Source organism: Lutra lutra, chromosome 7 (genome assembly GCF_902655055.1).
Source record: "Lutra lutra chromosome 7, mLutLut1.2, whole genome shotgun sequence".
NCBI lineage: Eukaryota > Metazoa > Chordata > Mammalia > Carnivora > Mustelidae > Lutra > Lutra lutra.
Window position 1 is genome coordinate 47,791,935 of NC_062284.1, and position 25,459 is coordinate 47,817,393.

The following is a 25,459-nucleotide window of genomic DNA, read 5'->3' on the forward strand; positions in this document are numbered from 1 at the left end:
TCTAGAACAATGGTTCTTAAACTTTGGTTTCCAAATCCTTTTTTGCTGGCTCCCAGATGGTCCTGGAATTGGCATTTTAACGAAGACTCCTGGTTATTCCTAATGCAAATAATTTGCCCTTGGAATCCCCAGGACAAGCATAACTCCCTGGAATCAGTATTCTTTTGGCCACATAGAGGGTCTGCCTCTATATGATCAAGAGCCTGGTCCTGGAAATTCAGCTACCCCATTGCTGTGAAGGGCTGGAGTAAACCTTTTGCACTAGGAATGAGCCAGAAGTGGGACCTGGCCGGCAGGCCGGTGGGACTGCCATTGTCTGCTTAAACTGTGAGTGTGCTGTAGGGTGTGTCAGAGGCCCAGGAGTCCAGAGTAGCAGCTCCATCTGAGAGGGGTGCCGTAATAAGGACCGCGGATCCCCGTTGCTCCTTTGACAGCAAGCACAGTTGCTATGAGTGACAGAGAATCAATACTGTTCAGACACATGGGGCTTCACCCCATCCATGGAAACCCAGGAAATCAGGAGAGTTCATTTCAAAGGAGGACCGTCCCTCGGTATACCTTAAAACATAATTTAGAACTGACCAGATACAATCACCATCATCTTCATTTTCATCGTTATTGTGAATTTCATCATTGTCGCCAATAGCTTCCTAACACTTGACAGTTTGCAAAGGACTTTATGCTACCCTATGAGGCACGGGTTTTTTAATCCTTTCCTTTTGAAGATGTGCATACTAAGGATCCCAGCAAGCCCGGGTCACCCTCGTCGTTGGTGGTGAGGCCCAGACTCAAGGCCGGTCAGCTATCTGTGATCAAGCAGTCTCCCACGCCATGGCTGCCTCTAAATCAAGAAGCCTAGTTTTCTCAGAAGATGATTTTCTTTCCAGCAAGAAGGGAAAATCTGGTCATTTTGTCCAGTAGAAATAAAAACCAGGAGGGACACAAAGTGGGTAACAATGGATGCCAGAAGATGCAAGATTTCCCCAGCCGGCATGCAGAAAACAAGGATGAGGACATTCTCAAGAGTGGCCTATTTGCTCCAAAGAGCTCAAAGAGCTTTTGTATTGTTTTCAAAATAGGTTCCACTACTATCCCACTTTGACAGCGATACTTCCATGTCAAAGTGTGGTTCTTCCTCTCACATGATTGGCTTTCACAGATTTTATTGCTCGTGATAAGGGCTCACACAACTCTTAACGACCACGCTTTGTCGGTGACACTGGGAGGGTGACTACTGTCTGTACCCACAAGATCAGAACCCGCAGAAATCTTCATTGTGTATTCTGTTGTGTGAGGGCTTGAGAAGGGGAAGCAAGAACAAAGCAAATAGATCACAGTGAGCACCAGTGAGAGGGGGAAAAAGAGGTTTGTACTGCATTGTGAGTGGCCATCACAAGGTCCATTTTCCTCAGTTGATGAGACATCCCGGAGCCCATCTGTTGTGGGCGGTTACACTGTAGTACGTATATTCCGCTTGGGTAGACTGTGACTACAACCTAGTCACAGGGAGAGATAGAGCCCGGGGAACAAGACAGAACACTCAGTGGTCTGTGGGAAGGGTAGGGGAGGCTAACTGTTCTTTCCATTTCTCCGTGGGTTTGAAATTTTTTTAAACAAGAAATAATTTTTTAAAAAGCAGCATAAAATGAAAAACAAACTGGGAAAACGTGCAGCAGATAGGACACAAAAATTGCTAATATTCTTAAAAAAAAAAAAAAAGAGGGGTGCCTGGGTGGCTCAGTGAGTTAAGCCTCTGCCTTCAGCTCAGGTCAAGATCTCAGGGTCCTGGGATCGAGCCCTGCATCGGGCCCTCTGCTGGGCAGGGAGCCTGCTTCCCCCCACCCCTCTTTCCACCTGCCTCTCTGCCTACTTGTGATCTCTGCCTGTCAAATAAACAAATAAAATCTTAAAAAAAAAAAAAAAGAGCTCCTGCCAATACAAAAAACAAAAACAACTTACATATCAGAGAGATAGAAATACAGATAAGCAGCAAATATGTGAAATATATTTACTCTTACAGGGAAGCCAGGGAAATGCAAAGTAAACCATATATTACTATTTTTTCTTTTCCGATTAGCACAACCAGATCATTTATACCACCCTCACACTCAGGGCTGATGAGGTGGCAGTAGGATGGGATTGCTTTAGTTCTACTACTGAAGGGATAAGTTGGCCTGAAGTCCTTAAAGGCAATTTTTCAACGGGTGCGAGAAGCTTTTGAAAATTGTCATTTTTTAAATTTAGCAGTTGTACTTCTAGGAAATATAGACACCTGTAGATGAAGTGTGCTGGGAGAAGCACTCACCACTCCTTGATCAGGCCACCCATCTTCCTGTGGGTCTGTGCCCCCAGGAAAAACCCCAGACAGTTACCTTCACAAGTTTTTCTTGGTTATGGCACCTCATAGGTGAGACAGGAAGACTGGAAGGGGCTGGAGTTAGCTAATAGCTAATTGCCCTTCCTCAGGTCAGAGGATAATTTTCCTTGAGAGCTGGCCTTTATTATTTTTTTAAAAAATATTTTATTTATTTGACAGACAGAGATCACAAGCAGGCAGAGAGGCAGGCAGAGAGAAAGAGGAGGAAGCAGGCAGACTGCTGAGCGGAGAGCCCCATGCGGGGCTCAATCCCAGGACCCTGGGATCATGACCTGAGCTGAAGGCAGAGGCTTTAACCCACTGAGCCACCCAGGCGTCCCAGGAGCTGGCCTTTAATACAAAGAACAGAACAAAGAACAGAATTCTCTGGGAGTAGTTTGAACCGGTTTCTTTTCTCTCCCCACTGCTAGAGGCAGGAAGGGATTTTCTTCAGACCTCATAGCGAGAACATGGTGGGGGTCGTAGAGGTAAAACTCAGGAAAGTAGGCCTCCCTCTGTTCCACCAAGCCTTGGCCCCTCAGGGCTTATAACACTCAAGCTAAGGCACACTGAGCCTCTGGCAATCTGGTAGGTGGGGGCTAACTGTTCTTGCCAATACCAGCGCCAGCGATAGACTTCCTCTCTGGAGCTTTATCCAGGTCTGTGTGTCTGTCTGACTCTGTCTGTCTCTCCAGTTTTCAGGGCAGTAGTTTTCCCTGTAACCTTGATTCTCTGATTGATCTAAGAAGAATTGCTTTTCAATTTGTTCAGCTTTTTTTTTTTTTTTTAAATCACTCCCATCCTCCCAATACCTTCCAAGCTCTTTACATGTTGAAGTGAAACCAGGAGCCCACAAACTGCTTTTTCATGATAATTTCATGGACGTGGGCATCACAGTAGAGTCAAGAGATTGAGTCACTGTGGTTGAGTTTAACTGATCTTAATTATGTTGACCATTTTAAAGAATGGGGATTTGCTTTCCGATGAAAAGTTTTAAGACCTACATTCCACACACAGTCATTCTTATAATCTTATTTTGTTTTTGTGCTGCTCGCCCATGGAGCTGCCCACTGCTTAATAAGGAAGACCTTTAACCAGCCTTTGATCCTTAAGTCTTGGCAGTTCTATAAAATAGCAGAAGTTTAAAGACTAGAAGTGCTAACTGCTTAGAGACCAGCATTTTGAACTACTTTAACATTGTGATAATCTGTGATTTGGCTTTACAAAACAAAACACAGCATGTTGTATTTTTTTCTCCCAAGAATGTTTTATAGTGTAGTAATCTGGTCAGTTGTGGGTCATATAACCTCAGCCAGAAATAGACCTTTTTTACGTGCAATAGTGGTCATTATCAGACTCAAGTTCTTATGCTTAATAAAACAAGTGCAGGTTTCTAGTGGTAAAAATGCTAAAGTCAGTCTAGTTCACTGTAATTAACAATGGAATATTTCCTGTAAAATCCAAATTAACTAGGAAGCATTGTTTTAAAATTACCAATTTGTGAAGTTGTGAAGATAAATTCTATTTTAAATTTTCTTTTTCTTTCTTTTCTTAAACTTAGGTTGCTTCCAACTGTAATTGATCAGAAATCATTTATTTTCCCTCTAGAATCTGAGGGTAGACTTTGGCAACCCCAAAGACAGCACAGAACATTTCCACATGCCTTTCCAAGAATAAAGGTAGGAACAGAGATATCCATAAAGACAGAAAGGGGATGAGTGACTGGGGAGGCTGGGGGGAAGGGGGACTGGGGAAGGACATCTGAGGCATCTCAAGTGTCTTTTTGGGATGGTGAAATGTTCTGGAATTTGAGAGTGGCAATGATTGCCCAACTCCATGGCTCTCCTGAACACCATTGAACTGTACACTTTAGAAGGGTAAATTTAAGGTATGTGAATTATGTCTCAGTAAAGCTGTTTTAGGAATAAAAAAAACTTTCCAGAGTAAAGGCAGCAAATTTACTTTGTGTTTGAAATGAGAGAACATGCCACTGTTTTTTCAGATATGTTCGTGACACTGTGAGTTTCTACCACACAAGAGCTTTCTTCAGAAAGCAAAATATACCAAGATACAGTGCCTTTGCATTTCTAAATTAGCCAATAATCATGCCTCAGATAAACCAACGGCTACGCTGCTGCCACTGGGCAAAGCTAGATTTCTGAACAGAGCCCTCCAAGGGAAGTTTCCAGGGGGCAAGGGCTAGAGCTCAAGAGGTTACTGATTTTGCCTGCTGGGTGTTCTTGCAATTGGATTCCTGTTCCCTCCCCGACTCCCCAGAAGTGGGAACAGCTCACCTCCTGTCAGTGCTTCGGGAACACTAACTAGACCCACCTTCAGAACGATCCTAGAGGGCGTGCTATTATTGTTTTCATTTCACTGATGAAGAAGCCAAGGTATAGAAATGTTAGAGAAATTGTCCAGGAGGACACAGCCAGTCAAAGTCAGAGGCAGGACCATGGAACCAGAAACACAGGGATAACCACTGCGGTACCCCTTTTCAGATAATAGCTTTGTTGGGGTATAATTAATAGACCATCGAATTCACCCTTTTTAAGTGGACTTGAGTGGATTTTCGTGTATTCACCCAAGCCGTGCAGCCATCACACAGTGCCCTTATTAGAACGGTGTTAGCCGTGTTTTTCTTCGATCACACCTGACAAGATCTGTAACTAGATTTTTTTTTAAATGTCTGTTCTCCCAGTAGAATAGAAGTTTAATGAGGGCGGGAGCCGTGTCAGTCTGTTCACTGCTGTATGTTGCCAGGGGACTCTCAATAAAGGTTTGTTGAATGAAGAAATGAAACCACGATGCCCACTCCCCTGTGCAGTCAGTCAGTCTTGGCTCCACGACCTTCCCAAAGCAGCACGCTCCTACCTTCCACACTGCCCTTCATACCCTGAGTCTGCTCGGCCACTGTCTGTGGAGTATTTTGGCACTGTCATTGCCAAACACCTTTGGAGGCACATGGGGACGAATGATGCCAGGTCCCTACTCTCAGAGCTTATGTTCTCACTGGGGGAGACAGATCATCGACAAGAAAATACCAGCTAATAATAAAGGCTCTCCTGAAAATAAAACAGAATGTCATGAGAAAGGGAGCTTAAAGGTCTCACACCTCCTTTCCTATTAAGTCTCTGCTAACTGTGAAATTTTTTTTTTCCCCTCAAGAATCTCAGGAGGGTCACTAGTGTTCCCAAGTGGAAGATTAGAGCTCTCTGGTTTGTGAGGAGAATGAAACAACATATCTGATATTAGGACTATTTAGAATGTATAGCTGTTATTATTATTCCAGAAAAAAATAAAACTATGGCCCAGAAATTTATTTTCCTGAAAGAGTTTTGCATCCTGGCAAATGATCACAACGATAATAAATCTTATGTGTTGAATATAACCCCAGAGCTCTTTTAAATACTGAGAGCATGGGTGAGCTTCATTTAAAAGGAGCACGGACTGTTTCCTACCCTGGCTTTACCTCCAGGGCCTAGATCCCTATTGTTGTTTTATTTCTAATATCCGTGACATCTGCTTAAAAATGCATAACCGCTGACACACAAGATAGTCCTAATTTTGCATTGTAAACTCAATGACAAACAGTGCTGTTTTGCCAGCTGTTCCTGCAAGCCTACTACACCAACTTAAAAGCTTGTACTATTAAGTAGCAGTGAAATCCGACTGGGATATTACCACCTTTAATTGCCCACTGCCAACCTGCTCAACTAGGTAAACCCCAGTTGCTTCTTTCAGCTTTCTTTCTCCAAAGTAGCTAACGATTTTTGGAATTCCATTTCACACCAAAAACTTACATGACAAACCATTAGGAGTTGCTCGATTATAATTAAAAGCCATAATTAAGAATTCTCTGGACAGCTACATGCAAAAGAATGAAACTAGGCTCTCATACCACACACAAAAATAAATTCAAAATGGATTAATGACCTAAATATGAGACCTGAAACCATATAACTTCTAGAAGAAACCCGGCAAGTAATCTCTTCGACATCAACCTTAGCAATATTTTCCTAGATATGTCCCCTAGGCAAGGGAAACAAAAGCAGAAATAAGCTATTTGGATTACACCAGAATAAAAACGTTTTGCACAGCAAAGGAAACCATCAGTAAAACACTAAGGCAACCTACTGAATGGGAAAAGATATTTGCAAATGTTAAGATGTTAATATCCAAATTATATAAAGAACTTATACAACTAAACACTAAAAAAAAGGGGGCATTCCATAAAAACATTTAAAAATGGGAAGAGTGCCTGAATAGTCATTTTATCAAAGAAGACATAGAGATGACCAGCAACACATGCAGAAATGATCAACATCACTCATCATCAGGGAAATGCAAATCAAAACCACAATGAGATATCACCTTACACCTATCAGAATGGCTAGAATCAAAAAGATAAGAAACAACCAGTGTTGGGGAGGATGTGGAAGAAAGGGAAGCCTGGTGCACTGTTGGTGGGAATGTATATTGGTACAGCCTCTGTGGAAGGCTCTATGGAGGTTCCTCAAACAATTAAAAATAGAACTACCATATGATCTAGTAATTCCACTATTGGGTATTTACCTAAAGAAAATGACAACACTCATTCAAAAAGATACATGCCTCCCTATGTTTATTGCAACATTATTTATAATAGCCAAGATATGTAAACAGCCCAAGTGTCCACTGATATATGAATGGATAAAGAAGAATGGACACATGGACACACACACACACACACACACACACACACACACACACACACAGTGGAATATTACTCATTCCTAAACAAGAATGAGATCGTGCCATTTGTGACAACATAGATGGACCTCGAGGGCGTTATGCCAAGTGAAATAAGTCAGACTGAGAAAGGCAGATACTGTTTAATTTCACTCACATGTGGAATCTGAAAAACCAAACAACTGAACAAATACCAGACTCTTAAATAGAGAGAATAAAAACTGGTGGTTGCCACAGGGGAGGGGGATGGCTGAAATAGATAAGAGGAGAATAAGTAGTACAAACTTGCTGTTATCAAAAGTAATAAGTCGGGGTGCCTGGGTTAGGTAAGCACCTGCATTTGGCTCAGGTCATGATCCCAGGATCCTAGGATGGAGCCCTGCATCGGGCTCCCTGCTCAGCGGGAAGTCGCTCGTCCCTCTCTCTCCCTGCCCCCTGCTCATGCTTTCTCTCTCCCCTTCTCTCTAATAAAATCTTAAAAAAAAAAAAAAAAAGTAAATAAGTCACAGAGATGAAAAGTACAGCATAGGAAATAGAGTTAGTAATATTGTAGAAAAAGAATCGTTGATTTTCTTTTATCTTCAAAAAAGCCATATTGTGATAACTTTTTTCACAGTGTATCAGCACCTGCTCAACCACTCTTTGGGGCTCGTTGGACTATAGGCACATCTGTACTTGTAACAGATAAGAAAGGATTGGAAATAAAAACAACAAAGGAGGAAGTGGAGGGAAGAAGAGAAGGAGAAAAAATTTATAGGCCAAGAGAGTACTTGATTTTCTTGTTATATCTGGCAAGCTAATTCCTACACTGTTTAGAACAAAGGGCCTACTTATAAGCATGGTACAGCTGGTATGTCTGTGGAGCAGGAAAGATAAACCCATCCCATTGCTTGAGAACTATTCCCTTTATTAATCCCGTAAAACGGATGCCTTAGCAGTCAAACAAACTTAAAAAAAAAAATACTGTGATCTAATACAATGCAGCCATGTGTCTAAGATGGGAAGGCTCTGATTTTGTGAATTTGGATCGAATTGAGAAAGTGATTTTCAAACTTTGATCAAAATGAAAGTTTTGAGGACTTTGGACATTCTGAGGAATCTTATGGTGAGAGATGAAAGCAGGAAAAAGAGCAGGTAAGGGCTGCTTCCCAGACTGTTGCTGTGAGTCTTGCCTTACTGAGTGGTGGGTGGCAGGTTTTGCCCAGGAGACGGTAGAGCAGAGCAGGCAAAAGAGAGCGCCACAATAAGTGAACCATTGTGAGTTCTTTCTTCTCCCAAGAGCAGTGACTTTAAAAAAAATATTGCCTATGGCTTTTTATTGAAGGGTTTTAAAATACAGACTTAATGACATTTCACCCCTCAATGCTTTAACATGCATCTTTAAAAATGTGCACATTTCAGGGGCGCCTGGGTGGCTCAGTGGGTTAAAGCCTCTGCCTTCTGCTCAGGTCATGATCTCAGGGTCCCGGGATCGAGCCTGGCATCGTGCTTTCTGCTCAGCAGGGAGCCTGCTTCCCTTCCTCTCTCTCTGCCTGCCTCTGCCTACTTGTGATCTCTGTCTGTCAAATAAATAATCTTTTTAAAAAATGTGCACATTCTGTCTTGCCCACAATAACATTATCATACCTAAAAAAATGAACAATAATTCGTGAATATAACAAATACTCTGATCAAATTTCCCCAATTGATCCTCAAATGACTTTTACTGATCCTTTATCCAAACCCGGATCTGCTTATATTCATTGCATTTGATTATTTTATTTCTTAAGGCTCTAATAATCCAAAGCAGGAAGGCTCAGTTCAATTCATTTCTATAATTGGTGTCCAGCCTAAAGTAGGCTCTGAAGAGAGGACAACGTCATGGTTAGACGTATGGGTTCACAGCCTGGCTCCGCCACGTCCTATCTGTTCCTTGGCGAGTCACTTAACTTCTGTCTGTGCCTCAGTTCCTCATCTGCAAAATGGGCATAAGGATAGCCCCCACCCCAGAGAGCTGCTGTAAGGATAAATGAATTAACGTAGGTAAATGTTTATAACAGTGCCCCATATGTGCCCGAGTGTTAATTCTTATTATTTGCTGATGAATACTTGTCAACCTTAATTATGTACTCACTGTGTACCAGACATTTTAGGCATCAGCCAAATCTCTGCTCTCACGGAATTTACATTCTAGTTGGGGTCAGGAAGTCATTTGGGAAAAAAAAATGATTTGCAAAGTAAATATATAGTATGTTAGTTGGTGAGAGAAACGGGGAAGGAACCTAGGGGCATTGGATGGTCTCCCTTGTAAGGTAACACTTGAGCAGAAATCTGAGGGTATGTCTTTGGCTATTTGGAGGAAGAGCATTTCAGGTAGAGGAAACACAAAACGTAAAGACCCTATCTTAGAAGTACAAGTGATGCGGAAATGTTGGGGTTTGGAGCAAATGGTCCAGAGAGAATTCTCAAGACATCTTCGGGGCAAAGAGGTGGTTTTATTAAAACTAGGGACAGCACCTGTGGGCAGAAAGAGCTGCGCTGGGATTGTCAGAGGTGGCCCATTATATATTTTCAAGTTGGGAGGGGGTTAGGGGTAGCATAAGTCTTAAAGGAATTTTGGAAGCAAGGTTTCCAGGACCTTGAGGGGCTAGTTGTTTTTAGGAAAAGGTCATTTATTACTGTCTAGTAAAACCTTAGTCATGACCCTTCAGATGTATATCAGTGGGCCATATGCTTGGAAGATGATTGCTAACATGGATCTTGGGTGGTAGAGATAAAGGAAGTTTCCAAAGGAAAGTTTACATGTTAAAGGAGGTTTATAGGATCCTGGAGGTCAGGCTAATGTTAAGCCAAGATTGCCTTTTGCTCTTAGCGAAGTGTCCTAGAGGAAGGTCACTCTTTCTGTCTCAAGGACTTGTCAATGGGTTGTAGGCAGTAAGAAATTTTAATTTTTCTGGAGGGGACTATGCAGGGGAAGGGAAGTAGGAAAAGTGGGAAGAGGCCAGATGTTGTAGACCATTGTGAGGACTTCCGGATGCTCTCTGAGTGAGGTGGGAAGCCACTGGGGTCTTTTCCTGCTATGAGGTAGAAGGGGAAGAACAGCAGAGCGGGCACCATTTAGGAGCCTGTGTGGGCCATGTTGATGAGATCCTAGCTCATCCTCACAATGCCTGGGGGGAAGGAATTATCATCCCTGTTTCATAGATAAGGAAATAGAAGGTGGGAGATGATTCTAATTTAAAACAAAGTGACAGCAGAACTGGGATTCAAACGCAGGTGTGTTTGACCTCAAAGTTCTGGCTTTCCTTCCCATTATTAAAAAAAAAAAAACAAAAAAAAACCTTAAGCTCCCTTCCTGTGTTTATCACAGAGAAATTTAAGACAAAAAAAAAAAAAAAAAAAAGCAAAACAGCAGGATAAACTCCCGATTTGGTTCACAGATGGCCCTAACTATCCCCAGAATTATCCTCAGCTATGTCCTTCCAAACTTTCCCAGAGAAACTTCTCAATCAATGTACCTGATTAAAGTGACCTTTTTCACTTTCTGATTTGTTGCAACAATGTTAATGTAGCAATTATGAAGCCACATTAGAATTATTTATAATACATTAAGATACCTGAACATATGCAATACTGTTTTACTGTAACTGGTTAGTATTCAATTGGTTTACACATACATTTTAAAGAGGTTTATACCTTACAGTGTACAAAAGCTATAGGTAATGGGACAGAAGATTAAGCATGGTATTTGGGGCTATTTCTATCAAAAATAGGCATCAAAAATGGGCCCTTAGGACTGTATCTTCTAAGAATATTTTTTCTATGGGAAGATTCAATTAGCTACATATTTATGACTCATGGCACCTTCTCCAAAAACTTGTTACTAATTGTAATTGTGAAGACTCCCCAAATTTTATTTTATGGTATCCCATGGTTCAGTGACATTTCAAAGGTGGCGTTCCAAATTTCTCTTGCCTTGCTCCATGGCTTACCAGGAAATACTAACTTCTGGGCACACAGAAGACCCATCATTCCCTGGCTGCCAACTCATGAGGGTAGTTTGTAGCAAAGGGAGGAAGCCGGAGAATTAGCAATTGGCCCAGGTGCCACAAAAATTGGACAGAATGTCACCTTTGGCACACACTACTGCTGTCCTCTGATGACTGTGTCACTGTGGCATACAGTAATGAGAACACACACACAAAAATGCCCTTCATCACTGGTAAGCTATTTCCTCAAATATTTTAATTTTAATGGTTCTGTGTGCTGGGTGGTAGACACATGAATCACTGTGCGAGAGGAAGCTCAGAGTCTGTAGTCAGAGTGCCATCAGAGACGGTTAGAAAAATGCTCTGGTAGGGTTGGAGTGTGGTGTATGCCGAATGCCTGGGCTTTGTTATAACCAGTCAATACATCATCTTTCCAATCTGTTTCGAGTACAGTTGTCTCTGATCTCTGTGTCCTAGTCTGCCAGCTCACATAGCGTGTTCTTGCAGGAATTCTTCTAGACTTTAAGGACCTGCACTGACGGCTCATTCTTTCACTATTTATCACTTTCGCCTGATTGTCCTTTTCCTCCTTAGCTAGGTTAGGTTGAGGGCTTGTGACAGAAATTTTTACAAAAGAAATTGTTTCTTGAATGGACTCAAAAATATAGAAGGAAATCCATGTAAGCAACATCCGACTTGAAGAGTTACCATAATTTTACAATCCTCCTTTTGTCGCTTCCCTCCACATTTTTTGGTGCAGTCTTTTGAAGCAAATCCCAGACATCATATCATTTTACCCATAAGCACTTCAGATAAGGACTTAAAAAAAAAACGTAACTATTATCACATCTAACACATTTAACAATGCATTAATACTATAGAATTCCCAGGCTCTGTTCCGTTTCCCCCAATTGACTTAAAGTTGTTGTTCTAATGTTTGAATTAGGATGTAGACAAGGTCCACACAAGACATTTGCATCTCATTTTATCTACGACATTTCCCCCTCATTTAAAAAAATGCCACTTACTGGCTAAAGAAACCAGGTCACTGGTCAGATAGGTTTCTCTTCACTGTTTGAATTTGGCTGATCGCAATCTCATGGTGTCATTTTATGTTTTCCTCTGTCCCTAGTATTTCTTGTAAACTGGTGGTTTTATCGAGAAGCTTGACCAGATTCAGGTAGCATCTTTTGGAGAGAAATAGGTCCGAGGTGGTGCTCTGTACTTCCCCTTATCGGATATCAGGAAGCAATTTCTTTTTCTCCTCTAAAGATGTTAAGATTGATCAGTGGGTCTGAGTATTACTGGCTCAATCTACCCTTTATAAAATTCCCCTAGTGGTATTAGAGACCACTGAGGTTTGCCTAAATACATTATTTCTTTAGGGATTGCAAAGCAGTGTTATTACAATTCACCCTTCCTTCTGCATTTATTGGCTTCTACGAAGAACTGTCCCTTCCTGACTCTTGGGTGCACCTGAAAAATAGATTTTTCAGGAAAAGCAGGATCAATGCTTGATTCTTTTCCTTTATCTACTTTCAAATTCATGTATCAATTTTGTCAAGTAGGTTTCCTCGCAAGAAGGGGAAACATTAAGAACGCACGGGTTTTTATATATTTGAAGTGATTACAGTGATTATGTTTTGGCCAGTAAGCTCCTGAGTACTGCTTTGTCATTGCAAGATACTTACTGGATGTTAGTCATTTCCCTCACAAACAACCCTATGAAGGTAGGTATTATTATCCAGCTTTGGAAATGAGAAATCTAGATCACGTGGCTTGAACCACGATTTGAAGTCTATTGTTCTTTCCATTAAATATAATAATGGCTGAAAGAATCAGAGCATTCAAGGTGACTGGATTCTTCCTTTTTTCTTTTCTGGTTTTAAGATTAAACAGCAGAGGGTGCCTGGGTGGCTCAGTGGGTTAAAGCCTCTGCCTTCGGCTCAGGTCATGATCTTGGGGTCCTGGGATCGAGCCCTGCTGAGCAGAGAGCCCGTTTCCCCCTCTCTCTCTGCCTGCCTCTCTGCCTACTTGTGATCTTTGTCTGTCAAATAAATAAATAAAATCTTAAAAAAAAAAAGATTAAACAGCAGAGGTCTTTAACCAGTGGGAATAGGATATTAAGCAATATACACTTTAGAAGACATTACTTGGGGCAAACACTGTTGAGAATAATGTTATGCTGATAATACCGTAACTTAGTAAATAGCCCATCTCAACTTCGTTTGTGAAGCATTTCAATTTTGATTACTCTGTGTGGGATCTACTGCTCAGATGTAGGTCATTTTATGGTCTGCCCATGTCTGGGGAGCTGGTATGACACGGTGCCTAGTGTTTTTAATTCAGAACTTCTTCGAAAAGAAACCTTAGCCTCTTATGTTTAAACCCTCGTTTTAATAGCATAAGCTATTTCCTTCTTAGATAGCTTTGTGGGCACAGTAATAAAATAAATACCACAGAATCACTGATGAGATGAAAATTGAGCTCCCTGCTTCTGTGCGGCCATGTAGGTAAAACAGTAATTGGCTCTGATAATAACTTTCGTTCTTACAAGCCAAAGTCTAAATGAGAGTCACATTTGATATATCCGCTTATAATTACTATCAAAAGGAGAGAATTCCAAGTTTGGATGGTTTAGTGACTCAAGATAGATTAAATAAATGGTGGCCTTTCCTTGATCGATTCAAGAAAAATTTCTGAAATTATTTTTAATATTTATCTTGCTGTTGGTAGAAATTACCTTCTGGGGTTCGCTCTTCTGCTTAACGGAATGATTAATTTCATTTTTCTTTTTTAAACTGACAAGCGTTTTTCTTGAAAGGATCTTATTACTGGGTTTGATAATGCAGCTCAGGCTTTTAAGTATTTTCCTAAACAGTTCTATAGGTGCTCTGTGAGACAAATTAAAATTAGGAGTGTAGTTGGTAGTGATTTACACCAAAGCTGTTTGATACATTAATATTATTCAAAGGTGGTCTCTTTTATATGTTTTTTTTAAGATTTTATTTATTTATTTGACAGACAGAGATCACAAGTTGGCAGAGAGGCAGACAGAGAGAGAGGAGGAAGCAGGCTCCCCGCTGAGCAGAGAGCCCGACGTGGGGCTCGATCCCAGGACCCCGGGATCATGACCTGAGCAGAAGGCAGAGGCTTTAACCCACTGAGTCACCCAGGCGCCCCTCTTTTATATGTTTTTAAAAGGGAAACTTAATCATGTGTTATTATTATTTTGGTATATACATGTTTTGATGCCAGAATAGTAAATATTAGAACATTAATCATTTTAAAGGATCTCTCCTATTGCTTTTAGAAGCCAACTAATACATAATTGAAATTACAACCTGTCATTCCTTTGGGATTTCTATTTACATTTGGATTCCCGTCTATAAAGTTCTATGCCCAGTGCCACAGAAATGTAACAATGAGCAGAGAACTGGATTTCGATGCCACTTTTAACAATGATTCTGTACTTGATAATTTCCTCCCTATACCCGTACCATAGCCACACAAAGTTGATGGAGCATAATAAAACTAAGAAAACTGCTATGGTCCACCGAGCCAATGATCCCAGAATTAAAAAGTTTTAACAAAGCTTAGACACGATAGATGAAGCTATTACCATCCGTTGTATCCAGGGCTCACATTTAAAAAGCACTCTAATTACAAGAAACCACACCCAGTCAATATAATACATATTAGCAATTTCCTAATCCTTGGTGGGGTGGAAATTATTCTGAAAGTTTAATTAAGAAGGAAAAAATTGTGTTCAGGTATTAATTTCCATAAAAGAGGCATTCAGTTTCCACGCAAAAGCCCCAGAGTGGTGCTGTGAGTGTGGGTTCCCCGCAGAAGGAAAGCCATTAATAATTAGACACGACGTTGCTTTTGCAACCCCATGTACCTCCAGGAGAAGGAAACAGATATGCTTTCTTTGCAACCTATCCTGCATGGGTTAAATAAAGTGGATAGCTGAGTGCCGTTATTTAGAGATTTAGCTTAAAAACTGCTATTAAAAAAAAAACACACACACACAAAAGGGAGGTTTGGGGCCTGTGTTAGGAAATAAATTATCTGGACAGCACACATCCCATAGGTATCTTTGTAGACTTCCCCTTCACTCTGACCTTAGGCACAGCCCCGTTCATGAATGCTTATCATCAAAGAAATAGCTGGATCATAAACTAATCTTGCCGGTGTCTATGACCATTTTAACTGTTGTACCACATCACCCCCAGAACTAAGACACTCAATTGAAAGGAAAAAAAAATTTTTTAATTGCTCACAACACCTCCTTTCTAAAAAGTCACAAAAGCCTCGTATTTTAGGATTCCATTTATATGAAATGCCCAGAAAGGGCACATCTAAGAGACAGAAAGTAGACTAGCAGTTGCCAAGGGCTGAAAGGAGGAGCAAACAGTGAGTGATTGTTAATGGGTGTGAGGTTTCTTTTGGGGGTGATGAAAATGTTCTTTTTTAAGATTTTATTTATTTGACAGAAAGAGACACAGTGAGAGAGGGAACACAAGCAGGGGGAGTGGGAGGGGGAGAAGCAGGCTTCCCACCAAGCAGGGAGCCGGATGCAGGGCTCAATCCCAGGACCCCGGGATCATGACCTCAGCTGAAGGAAGACGCTTAACGACTGAGCCATCCAGACACCCCAATGAAAATGTTCTGAAATTAGGGATGATGGTTGCACAACTTTGTGAATATGCTAAAAACCACTGACTGACTTACATACTTTTAAAGGTGTAAATTTTATGGAATGTGAATTATATCACAATAAAAAGTCACAAGACCTCAGAAACGGTTGTAATGTCATATTCCTTAAGTGTCAACTTACCTTTTAGCCTGAAATCATAGAATACCAAAGCCGCGGAGGGTGTGTGTGTGTGTGTGTGTGTGTGTATGTGGTGGGGCGGGGCGGGGGTGGGGGAGAGGTGGCTTGGTGTGTGTGTGGGTGGGGGAGGTGGGTTGGGGTGGGAGGGGCGGAGTTTAGAGGGTGGGCCTGAGGTGAGTAGTTCTTCAAGAGACCCTCAATTGCTGTGTTTGGCAAGTAAAGAAACTTACTTTCAACGAAGGAAAGTGACTTACCCAAGGTAACATGCAGGCAGTCCAGGGGAGGGGAAGTTTGGAACCCAGCTAGGTCTCTCCCCTTTTCCACCACCACTGTGCTGTCTTCTCTGGTGGTTTACAGTTAGGTATCTCAGCAGTAACTAGTTTGAATTCTTTAAAATGAGAAACACGTGGTTCAAATGACATGCTTTTACATTTTTTTCTAATGACAGCACACATTTTTCCTAGAGACAGCAAAATCTCTGTGAAGAAGTAAATAAACATGTTGTGGTGAATTCACCACGTCCAAAGTGAGATTCACCTGTAAATGTCCCTCGAGGAAAATGGCCACATTAACAGACCAAGGGAGCCCTCTACCTGTGTGTTTGTAGTATAGATTTCATTGGCAAAATCCTTGACCTGGAAAGCTAAAAATAAACTGAGACCAGGTATTCTGGTCCTTTGTCTACCTTGGTTGGCTTCTGGTATTATTTGGGAGGAAATGAGTGGTGTCCAAGGATATATTTTTATGAACAATAGGATACATGGAGGAAAATCTACACAAAGTTCTTTTTCTATGAATAAAAGAGACCAATTAGCAGCCTAAATAAAACCAAATATATATAGGTACATATATATAATTTTTGCCTTACGAACTATATTATTATATTATATAATTATTTTCAAAAAACTTCACACTCCTTTGAGGATATAAAATGTTAGTAAGCACTTTTGTTCATTCAGCATGAAAGTTTCATTGTTTCTTTGTTTCAGCGAAAGATAGGGTTGAATGTAAAAATCATGCAGGATCCCGAGAACGTCCACCACAGAACTGCTGTAAATGCGAACTATGGGATCAGTTTGCCATATATTAATCAGAGAAAAGCGTATGTAAGTAATGACTTGTTTTAATGAGCTCTTAATTTTTTTTAAGAATCAAAAGCCATATATTTTATAAGCTACAATGTAGATTTTAAGCAAAGATTTTGATCCTTAGGGTTTTGGGGAGATGAAATGGAGTGGCTTTCATTCCGTTTATAATTACAAATGATTAAAAACATGTTAACCTATTTTTTTTAAAAGATCTATTTGTAGCTCGTTTAAATTTGTTTTATCTGATATTCCTAAATAATCGGTATCATAATTTTAACAAGGATGAAATAATTCAACAACAAAAAGAATGAAGGAGAAATTTTAAATATTTTATTTCTTAGATAGTGGGGTTACCGCTAGAAAAAGCAAAAGAAAACAGTGGCACGGTAATTGGCTCCAATGCATATGACCACCCGGTACACAAAATTTAAGAATATTATTCTAAACCTGAAGCAAGCATGGAATCATTCTTTATGTGAGCAAAATGATGGGAAGGAAGAACGATCAAATGGAGACTGTGCCTGTATTTGCCAGTGACTGGCTGCTAAGTGTCCAAAAGCGAGGACTGTACTGTTTTGTGGGGTTTTCTTAGGAGATTTAACAGGAGTGCTTCATTTTAATTGAGAAATTATTTGCCTTGCGATTATTTCTAATACTGAAAACAACCACTGAGGGGACACCTATACATTGGTAAATACATTTTTAACCTTCAGTTTCTCTCAAAAGCTCTTAAATGTATGGTTTGGGGAGATCAAAACTAAAAAAAAACAAGATGAATTTTAGAATTAAATTGCAAAACTCTTTCTAACCAGAATAGTCTCTTGGATTAATCCTCTAAATTTCCCACACAGACATTTTCATCTGCCTACTTCATTCATGTAACCCTGAAATATATATTTTACTTTCTTTCTATGTGCTTTATGTTATTCTAACAGGTTTGGCTTAAGTGCACTTTATCATAGAAATACTTCTATAGCCTAAGAAATAACCAGAAAGTTAGATATTTTTATTCCTGCTGAAACTTTATTTAAAATGTCACTATGAATAATGTGAAAGGGTTTTTATCTGCTTCCCATGAGCCCAAAGCCCTTGAAATAAAAATATTATTTCTCTGGCTGCACAGACAGAAGCAGATTTCTCTTTTGTTGTTGTTGGTTTCCCGCTTCAATCTAGAATTAATATTGGCTTAGCTGGCAGAGTGCTGGGGCTTTGTAGCCCGAGGTAACCACTGCATTTTCCGCAAACTTTTCCTGATGAGTATCAAAGCTTAAAAAGGCACGCCTCTAGATTTAGAGAGGATTATGCTTGGCTTTAATGAATGGGAGTGAAGATTCATACATAAATCGGAATTTGAATTTATATCCAAAATCTGGGACAGAACCTTAGTCATTTGTTATATTCTTTTTTCTAATTCCCAAGAGGATGAGTGCTTTGGTTATTGTGCTCATGTACTTCAAACACAGAGGGTTTAGGAAAGCACTTGGCTTTGCATGATACATAGATAATATACACCCATTTATTGTATTAAAGATCCTTTTTCCCATTAAAACTTGACTCCATGAAAATCTACACCAGAGCGCTTTAAAACGTATGGACATTAGATACATTTTCCTCAAGCTATTAGCATTTCAATCAAAAGAGTTGGCCCCATCAGTTCATCATATACATAGGACGGTAGTCCCTGAAAGTCAGCATTTTTCATTTTGGATTTATAAAATGGAATCACTGTGCCAAAAGTCTTGTTCGAGAAATATTTGGGTGTTGGTTTTAAACAATCACGTAGAGATTTTGGAAACAGATACAGCTGTGATTTACTACTTATAAAAATGTTTCTGAAATCACTTCCCCAAACTGAAGCAATGTGTCTAGCGCTGTGATGTATAGTTAATTAGAAAAGCAGCATCAAGGCTAATCACTTTTTAGAACTACTCTAAACACTCAGAGGGGATTATGATTTGGCTGCCGAGGGCCATGTGTTTCCTTCCTTCTTATAAAACTTGAACAGCTTGTCAAAAGCCTGTAAATAATCTTCGACATTTTTGACAGAGCAGATTTGAATATGTAGCTGATCTACATGATTAGTTCCTAGAAACTGATATTTTCTCCATTTTATGAAGAGGTATGTTCTTCCTAATCATAAGGGGTCGTGTAGAGGTTTTACAACGTTGAAAGCACGTATACCCCAGACACACACACACACACACACACACCCATATATGCCTTCAGAATTGTATATCCTGTAACTATATGTAAAATCAATTTACCAAAAAGTACTAAAAGTGAAACTCACTGGTGATTTTTTCCAATATCTTAAGTCTGAAAAATTATACAACAACAACAACAACTTTCTAACAGGTTTTAGAGTAGAGCCTCACAAGCACGGGGACACAAGAAGAAATCTCTGATACATCAGCTTCACACTTTCTCACTGCCGTCTAGTTCCAGTTAGATTTTCTGATGCAATGCATTGGAAGATCTACAGAAAATTTGACTTTGATTTATTTCGTTTAAATAAAAAGGGTTTCTTACGAGGCTTGAAACATGTATCTGTTAGCATGAATTTTAAAAGAACAATTATGAATGCATAACAAAATAGCCAAACAAAACATTGCTTTGAATCGCTACACAAATAACTCTGATTATAACTGTTATGACCTAGAAAAGAATCATAAAACCATTTTTCTTGTTGGCAACCTAGGAGTTGCTGTAGAATTATACCAGTCCTTTGGTCCCACTTTCCAAATAAATAAATATATAATGCAATGTAAACTTAGAATCTTTTATTTATTCATGAGGTTGAATTTAATACTATTATGATTTCTCGATTTTATGAGTCATACGTTATGCGGTGTTTTTCACTAACTTAGTTGGGTAGCAACCACACTTCACAAATCATAGTTTCATTCTTTACTGTTTCACTTGGGGTGTACACAGTCATCTCTCTGGTGAAAGTACGTTCGTTTCTGGGATGATAAAGTAATGAAAAGTAAGGCAATTGTGTTCGTGTCAAATGATTAGAAGCAGCCCCAGAAGAAAGGGGGAGGGTGGGGCGGAGGGGTTGGGGGTGGGGAGAAAGAAGGACGATTTCAAAACATGATTGTGTTTTAAGCCCCATGCATATGGCCACAATTACAGTCACAACGTAATTTGGCGATGGGAGCAGAATTAGATTTAAACAAATTGATGTTACACTGCAGTAATTCAGAATGAGCTTGTTGCATTTATAAACCATAACAAGAAGCAGAGTGAATTAATAAACCCTTCTTGTCACTAAAAATAAAAAAGGGAATAATTGCTGAGATGGAGTTAACAGATGACTATAGTCAGCATCCTTTCAGCCTAGATATGGGAAAGTGAAGGTCACCCCCATCTCGGATGACAAAGAGGGAACATTTTGTTGGTAAACAAATTAATCTTTTGAAAGGTCGCCATTTGTTTTAAGTTTTCCTCCCGTTCTTGTCATCTGGAATCAGAGATTGACTGTCATTTCACTAGGCAGGGGTGCAGTTGAAGCAGACAAAGCTGGTTCTGTACGTATCAGCATTCCTTGACAAAACTCGGTGCCTGATTGCGATGCCATGGGCTGCTGGTTTACAGCTGTCTCCGGACAAGAACGGAGGCCCACCCCTGAATTCCAATAAGATGGGCCTGCCTATTCTGCCTGCTGCAAGTTGGCCCTCTGCCCACAAGTAAAATGTATTGTAGTTCAAGCCAGCAATTATCTCTTTTACTTCCTTCTGTGCTGCTTCTGTTCCTTTTTTCCAAAAACAGATGTGGGTATTCGCTCAAGTTCCGCATCTCCTCTTTCTCACACCTGCCGGGTCAGAATTTTGACAGAGGGAGAGTCTGAGGGAGCCAGCAGACAACAGTCAGATGGAATTTCTTGGAGAGCAGTTTAAAAAGAAAATGTGGGTTTTCCAGGAAACGTGGAGTCAGCATCTTGGTCCCCCTTCCTTTTCCCAGGAGCATTTGGTAAATTAAATTAGTGGAACAAAAAGGAAAATTGCTTTAAAGCCATTCAGAAATGCCATATTTATGACACACAGTCATTACCCAAGCATGGTGACGGCATGCACAGACAGCATCCCCACTTCTGTCGCGAAAGAGAGCTCTCTCGTCGGGTCGCTTGGAAAGAGTTTTCCAGAAATCAAGGACTTCTCGTGCTCCTCCTGATTCATCAGATGTACACCACTGATACGGCAGTGGTGGTGCCCATGGACAGGGTGGCGTATCGCCTTTCTAGGTGGCTGCTCTTTAGAACTTCAGTTCTGCCTGGGTTATGAGTCCTGGAAAAGCTGGAGAAATTGATGAGACGATTGTCATTGGCTGCCGTCAGGGCTCTCTCACAAAAGCCCAGTAGGACTCCGGGAGCTGGAAGAGGCTATTAGAGGCTATGCCCTCATCCGATAACAGATGCAAAACAATCCAGTGATAGGGAGTTTCAGGACTTCTTGAGAATGTGTTGCCTGAGTTTCTGTGTTAGGATGCTGCATGCCTTCCCAGACCCTCCAACCCTATGCTGAACTCCCAGCACTCGCTAGCTCTCAGCGTAGGGATTCTGGGTCAGACTAGACTGCCCGGTGTGACTCCTGCCGGATGAGGGACCTCCCAGAAACAGCCTACGTTGATTCATGTGTAAAATGTCCATATTAAGAGTATCTCATAAGATTGTATTGGGGCTTAGGGGCGCCTGGGTGGCTCAGTGGGTTAAGCCTCTGCCTTCGGCTCAGGTCACGATCCCAGGGTCCTGGGATCGAGTCCCGCATCGGGCTCTCTGCTCAGCAGGGAGCCTGCTTCCCTTCCTCTCTCTCTGCCTGCCTCTCTGTCTACTTGTGACCTCTGTCTGATAAATAAATAAAATCTTTAAGAAAAAAAAAAAGATTGTATTGGGATTTAGAGGAGAGAATTCAAGGCACTTAGCAAAGGTCCTGGTACAAATAAGGGCTCTGAAAATATTAGTTGTGACTAGTGGCGGTTTTCCCGATCGTACTGTGCCACGTTTTATATTGTCATTTAAAACTTACGTTACTGGAGGGGTTGAGGGAGAGAGCCAAAATATTGCTGAAATACTTTCCAAGGGTTCTGTTTAGTATTTCCTATCATGATGCCTTCTTTCCCACACTAATATGAGGGCAGGGACCTTGCTGTCTGTTCTGTTTGCCTGTTTTTCAGAACCTTCCCTGCCCCAAGCAGTGTTTTGCACATAATAGGTACACAGGAGAAGACTGGTCTGTCTCCTCCTGTGTACAGTCTCCGATTGAAACTAAGTGACCTGATGCTGAGTCCAAAAGTGAAGAAATGATGTGGCTGGCCGCGGTCACCCTGTTGCATAGGGCATCCTCCCACTAGGCCATCTGAGCAAGTTTTCCTAGTGAAACAGCCTCACTCCTGGATTCCTGCCACAGTCTTGCCACCAACTCGTTGTTTCTAAGAGCAGGTAACTCCACCTCGCTCATTCCCATCTTCCAGGGTTATAAAATGGGGAGGCTGGGCTGGAAGTGGTCTGGTAAGGTGGGAAGCATGTGGAGTTGAGTGAGTCAGTTTGGGTCCTATCTGCCGTCTTCCAGTTATGCAACCCCGGGCAAGAAAATGCAATCTCAAGTCCTCAGTTTCCTCTTCTGCAGAGTCAGGATAGTGGTGCCCGTTAGGCAAGAGGGTTCTGGGAATCACAGATAACATAACATTGCTGGCACACCATAGGTAACTAATAAGGCTCCTGGCTTTGGGGAAAATGAGTTAATATTAGAAATCTCATACTTCCTCCGCCTTCTTCACACCCGTGCTCCTGGGGAAGGATCTGATTTGGTTCCTTTCACACTTGTATAAATGAGGAATAAGGCTTAATGCTCTTGTTTTCAAACTGTTATGGAGAACTCCGGTGAGTTTCAGGGAGACTGCAAACATTTAGTTCATATTTAATTTTTTGATAAGTATTTGAACCATTTTCAAGTGTAGTAAAGAAAACACAGACATATTTAGGTTTCTGTACCCAGTACATACTAGATACCATCAATGGGTTAGTTTGTACAGTCAGGTTAATTCTGTGCATGCATGGGCAACACACACAAGCATATTTGAATTCCCTAGAAAGGTGGTTTTTTTATTAGATAGGGTGTATCTTTGTACTAGTCATATTTTGAAATTCAGATCTGCTCATATACACTCCCATAATAATCACACAAATAAGCAAAGGTTAAGTCAGCAGATACGCATCAAGGTCTTAAAGCAGTGCCTCGCCCCTACTAAGCATTCCATGGGTGTCAGCGCTACAACACGCCTGGGTCACCGTGCACGCAGGGCCGGGCGCATTCTCTGGAGCTCCCATTGGGCAGCATAACAGTCAGTGGTACAATTACAATAATAAATGTTACCTGGTGAGAATACAGCATTATGGATCGTCTCATTGCTCATTTTATTTTATTTATTTTTTCTTTTTTTAAACAAATACGCATTGATGTTGTAATTGCCTTAGTCATGGGACAAGTCTCATTAGCCAAAGGACTTGGTCTTTTTTTTTTTTTTTTAAGATTTTATTTATTTGACAGAGAGATCACAGGTAGGCAGAGAGGCTTAACCCACTGAACCACCCAGGCGCCCCTCATTGCTCATTTTAGGTTTGGGTTGGTTCTCACCTGGTTGGAGATTAGCTGTACAATCCTCATCTGGCAATGTGGGGCCACTGTGTGACTTTGCTTACAGCCGTACCTGAAACATCGGCAGTAAAGCATCCCCTTAAAATCTGGACTCAAAACGCAAAATGAAATTAGATTGTTTTGCAGTTGAGTGACTATCTGAAAGAGAAGGGTGCTGAGGTACCGGAGAAGACATTTCAATGGGGCATGATGGAACGTCTTACAATGTTACAGGACACATTTGAAAAATACTTCCAGTCATTCGACCCCTCTAAGAAGAAGAGCCCTTGCCAAACTGTGCCAGACCCTGTGCTAAGTGCTTTAAGTACACTCTCATATTTAACCCTTATAAAACAGATAACCGTTTTACACATGAGGAAACTGAGACTAAGATTACACTATTCGCCTAAGGTTATGAAGTAGGTAAGGGGAGTTAGGATTCAAAGTATTTATGAAATCTACTGGAAAAATCTCCCTAAATTAAGTACTCACCAACTAATCCTTAATCACTAAGGAATACGAACAGTTTTTAGATATCGTTAGTGATTCCATTTTGAAACAAAAAATTCCTACTATCCTTTAAAGCTCCCGGACCATTTTAATTGAGGGAACTCCGAAGATTATAAACACCATAACAAATTGTTAGCTCTTTGAAATTCCTTACCCACTGACATCAGAATGCTCTCCATCTTGTGCATGTAAGGAAAAAAAAATACAGAAATAAATCGTATGCTGAGATGGATGCAAGATGGTGGTTATTATCTGTAACTCTTGATTTCATAATTTGCCTTCATTAAGACAACCTCGTTGTTTCCAGTGTTGATTTGCATATAATATATATGCTCATTTGTGTATATAATTCAACATGTAGAATTACACTAAAGTCTTATAAAACTTGCATTTATTTACATATCGGCATTCTATTCAAGGTTGCATTTGAAAAAAAATAGCTTCTACTCCTGAAAATAAATTTGAAAATCTTTTGGCATGGAGTATTACTTCTCCCGTGGGTTTTTGTTTTTTAACAAGAGGAAATCCTCTATTTAATTAAACCAAAGGAGTTAGGCTCTATTAAGGGATTTCAAGCATGAGTGGACAGGGAGAAGGGGGATTTGGGGATGCAGGAAGAGAGACTTTCACTGCCCTGGAACCATCATCCCAGGGCAGCAGCCACCTGCTAACTAGCTAGCCTTGCTCCCTGATGTGATCCGATGCCTTTGCACTTTGTGATTTGGGTTTTGGGCTTGAGTTTTGGTAACTAGGAGGCTATGTTTCTAACCTCATAATTGCACTTTGAGGAGCCAAAAATTCTGTAGATGGTGGAGCCTGAGTCAGTTCTATGATAGTGTTAGGGCATCAGGGGTCCATGGCTAGAACTGTATTTCAGTATACTTGGTTGCCAATGTATATCATTTCATGCATTATGAAAATATTATTCTAAGAGTAGGTGTCTCCAGACTCCCAAAGCGGTCCATGACCGACCCCACAAATTATAACTCCCTGTAAGATTTCCTTCACTTTCCCACAAATATCCAATGTGGAGCAAAGTATGTATCAGAACAGAGAAGTATCCTAAAAACTCTACATTCTTTATGGATTAAAAACTCACTTCTCTTAGTGGATGGTACAGGAAACCTACCATGGATATATTTAGACCGCCACTGCAGATTTTCATAAGAATTGCATCTTCATGAGTGAAAATATAAACCTCCTGCTTCCCTCTAACCACTGTGGCTTTTCCATCGCAAGGAGGAAAATGGAACTGCTACATGAGAGGTAATGCTTGCATGATTATAGTAGCATTCTATTTAGAACAAAGCAAAGGAAAGATACTATAGCAAGTG

The 25,459-nt window shown here is 40.7% G+C and overlaps 1 protein-coding gene across 7 annotated transcripts in view; it reads left to right on the forward strand.

Annotated features, from left to right (window-relative positions):
* The window catches only part of IQCH (IQ motif containing H), a 189,211-nt gene that overhangs the window by 14,060 nt on the left and 149,692 nt on the right, over positions 1–25,459 (forward strand). For 6 of the 7 annotated variants that reach the window (XM_047738468.1, XM_047738469.1, XM_047738470.1 and 3 more), the window contains exons 4-5: positions 3,918–4,035; positions 16,885–17,001. In XM_047738468.1, coding sequence (XP_047594424.1) covers positions 3,918–4,035; positions 16,885–17,001 — 235 coding nt within the window. The remainder of the gene's footprint in view (positions 1–3,917; positions 4,036–16,884; positions 17,002–25,459) is intronic. The other variant, XM_047738471.1, reaches the window with a different exon arrangement.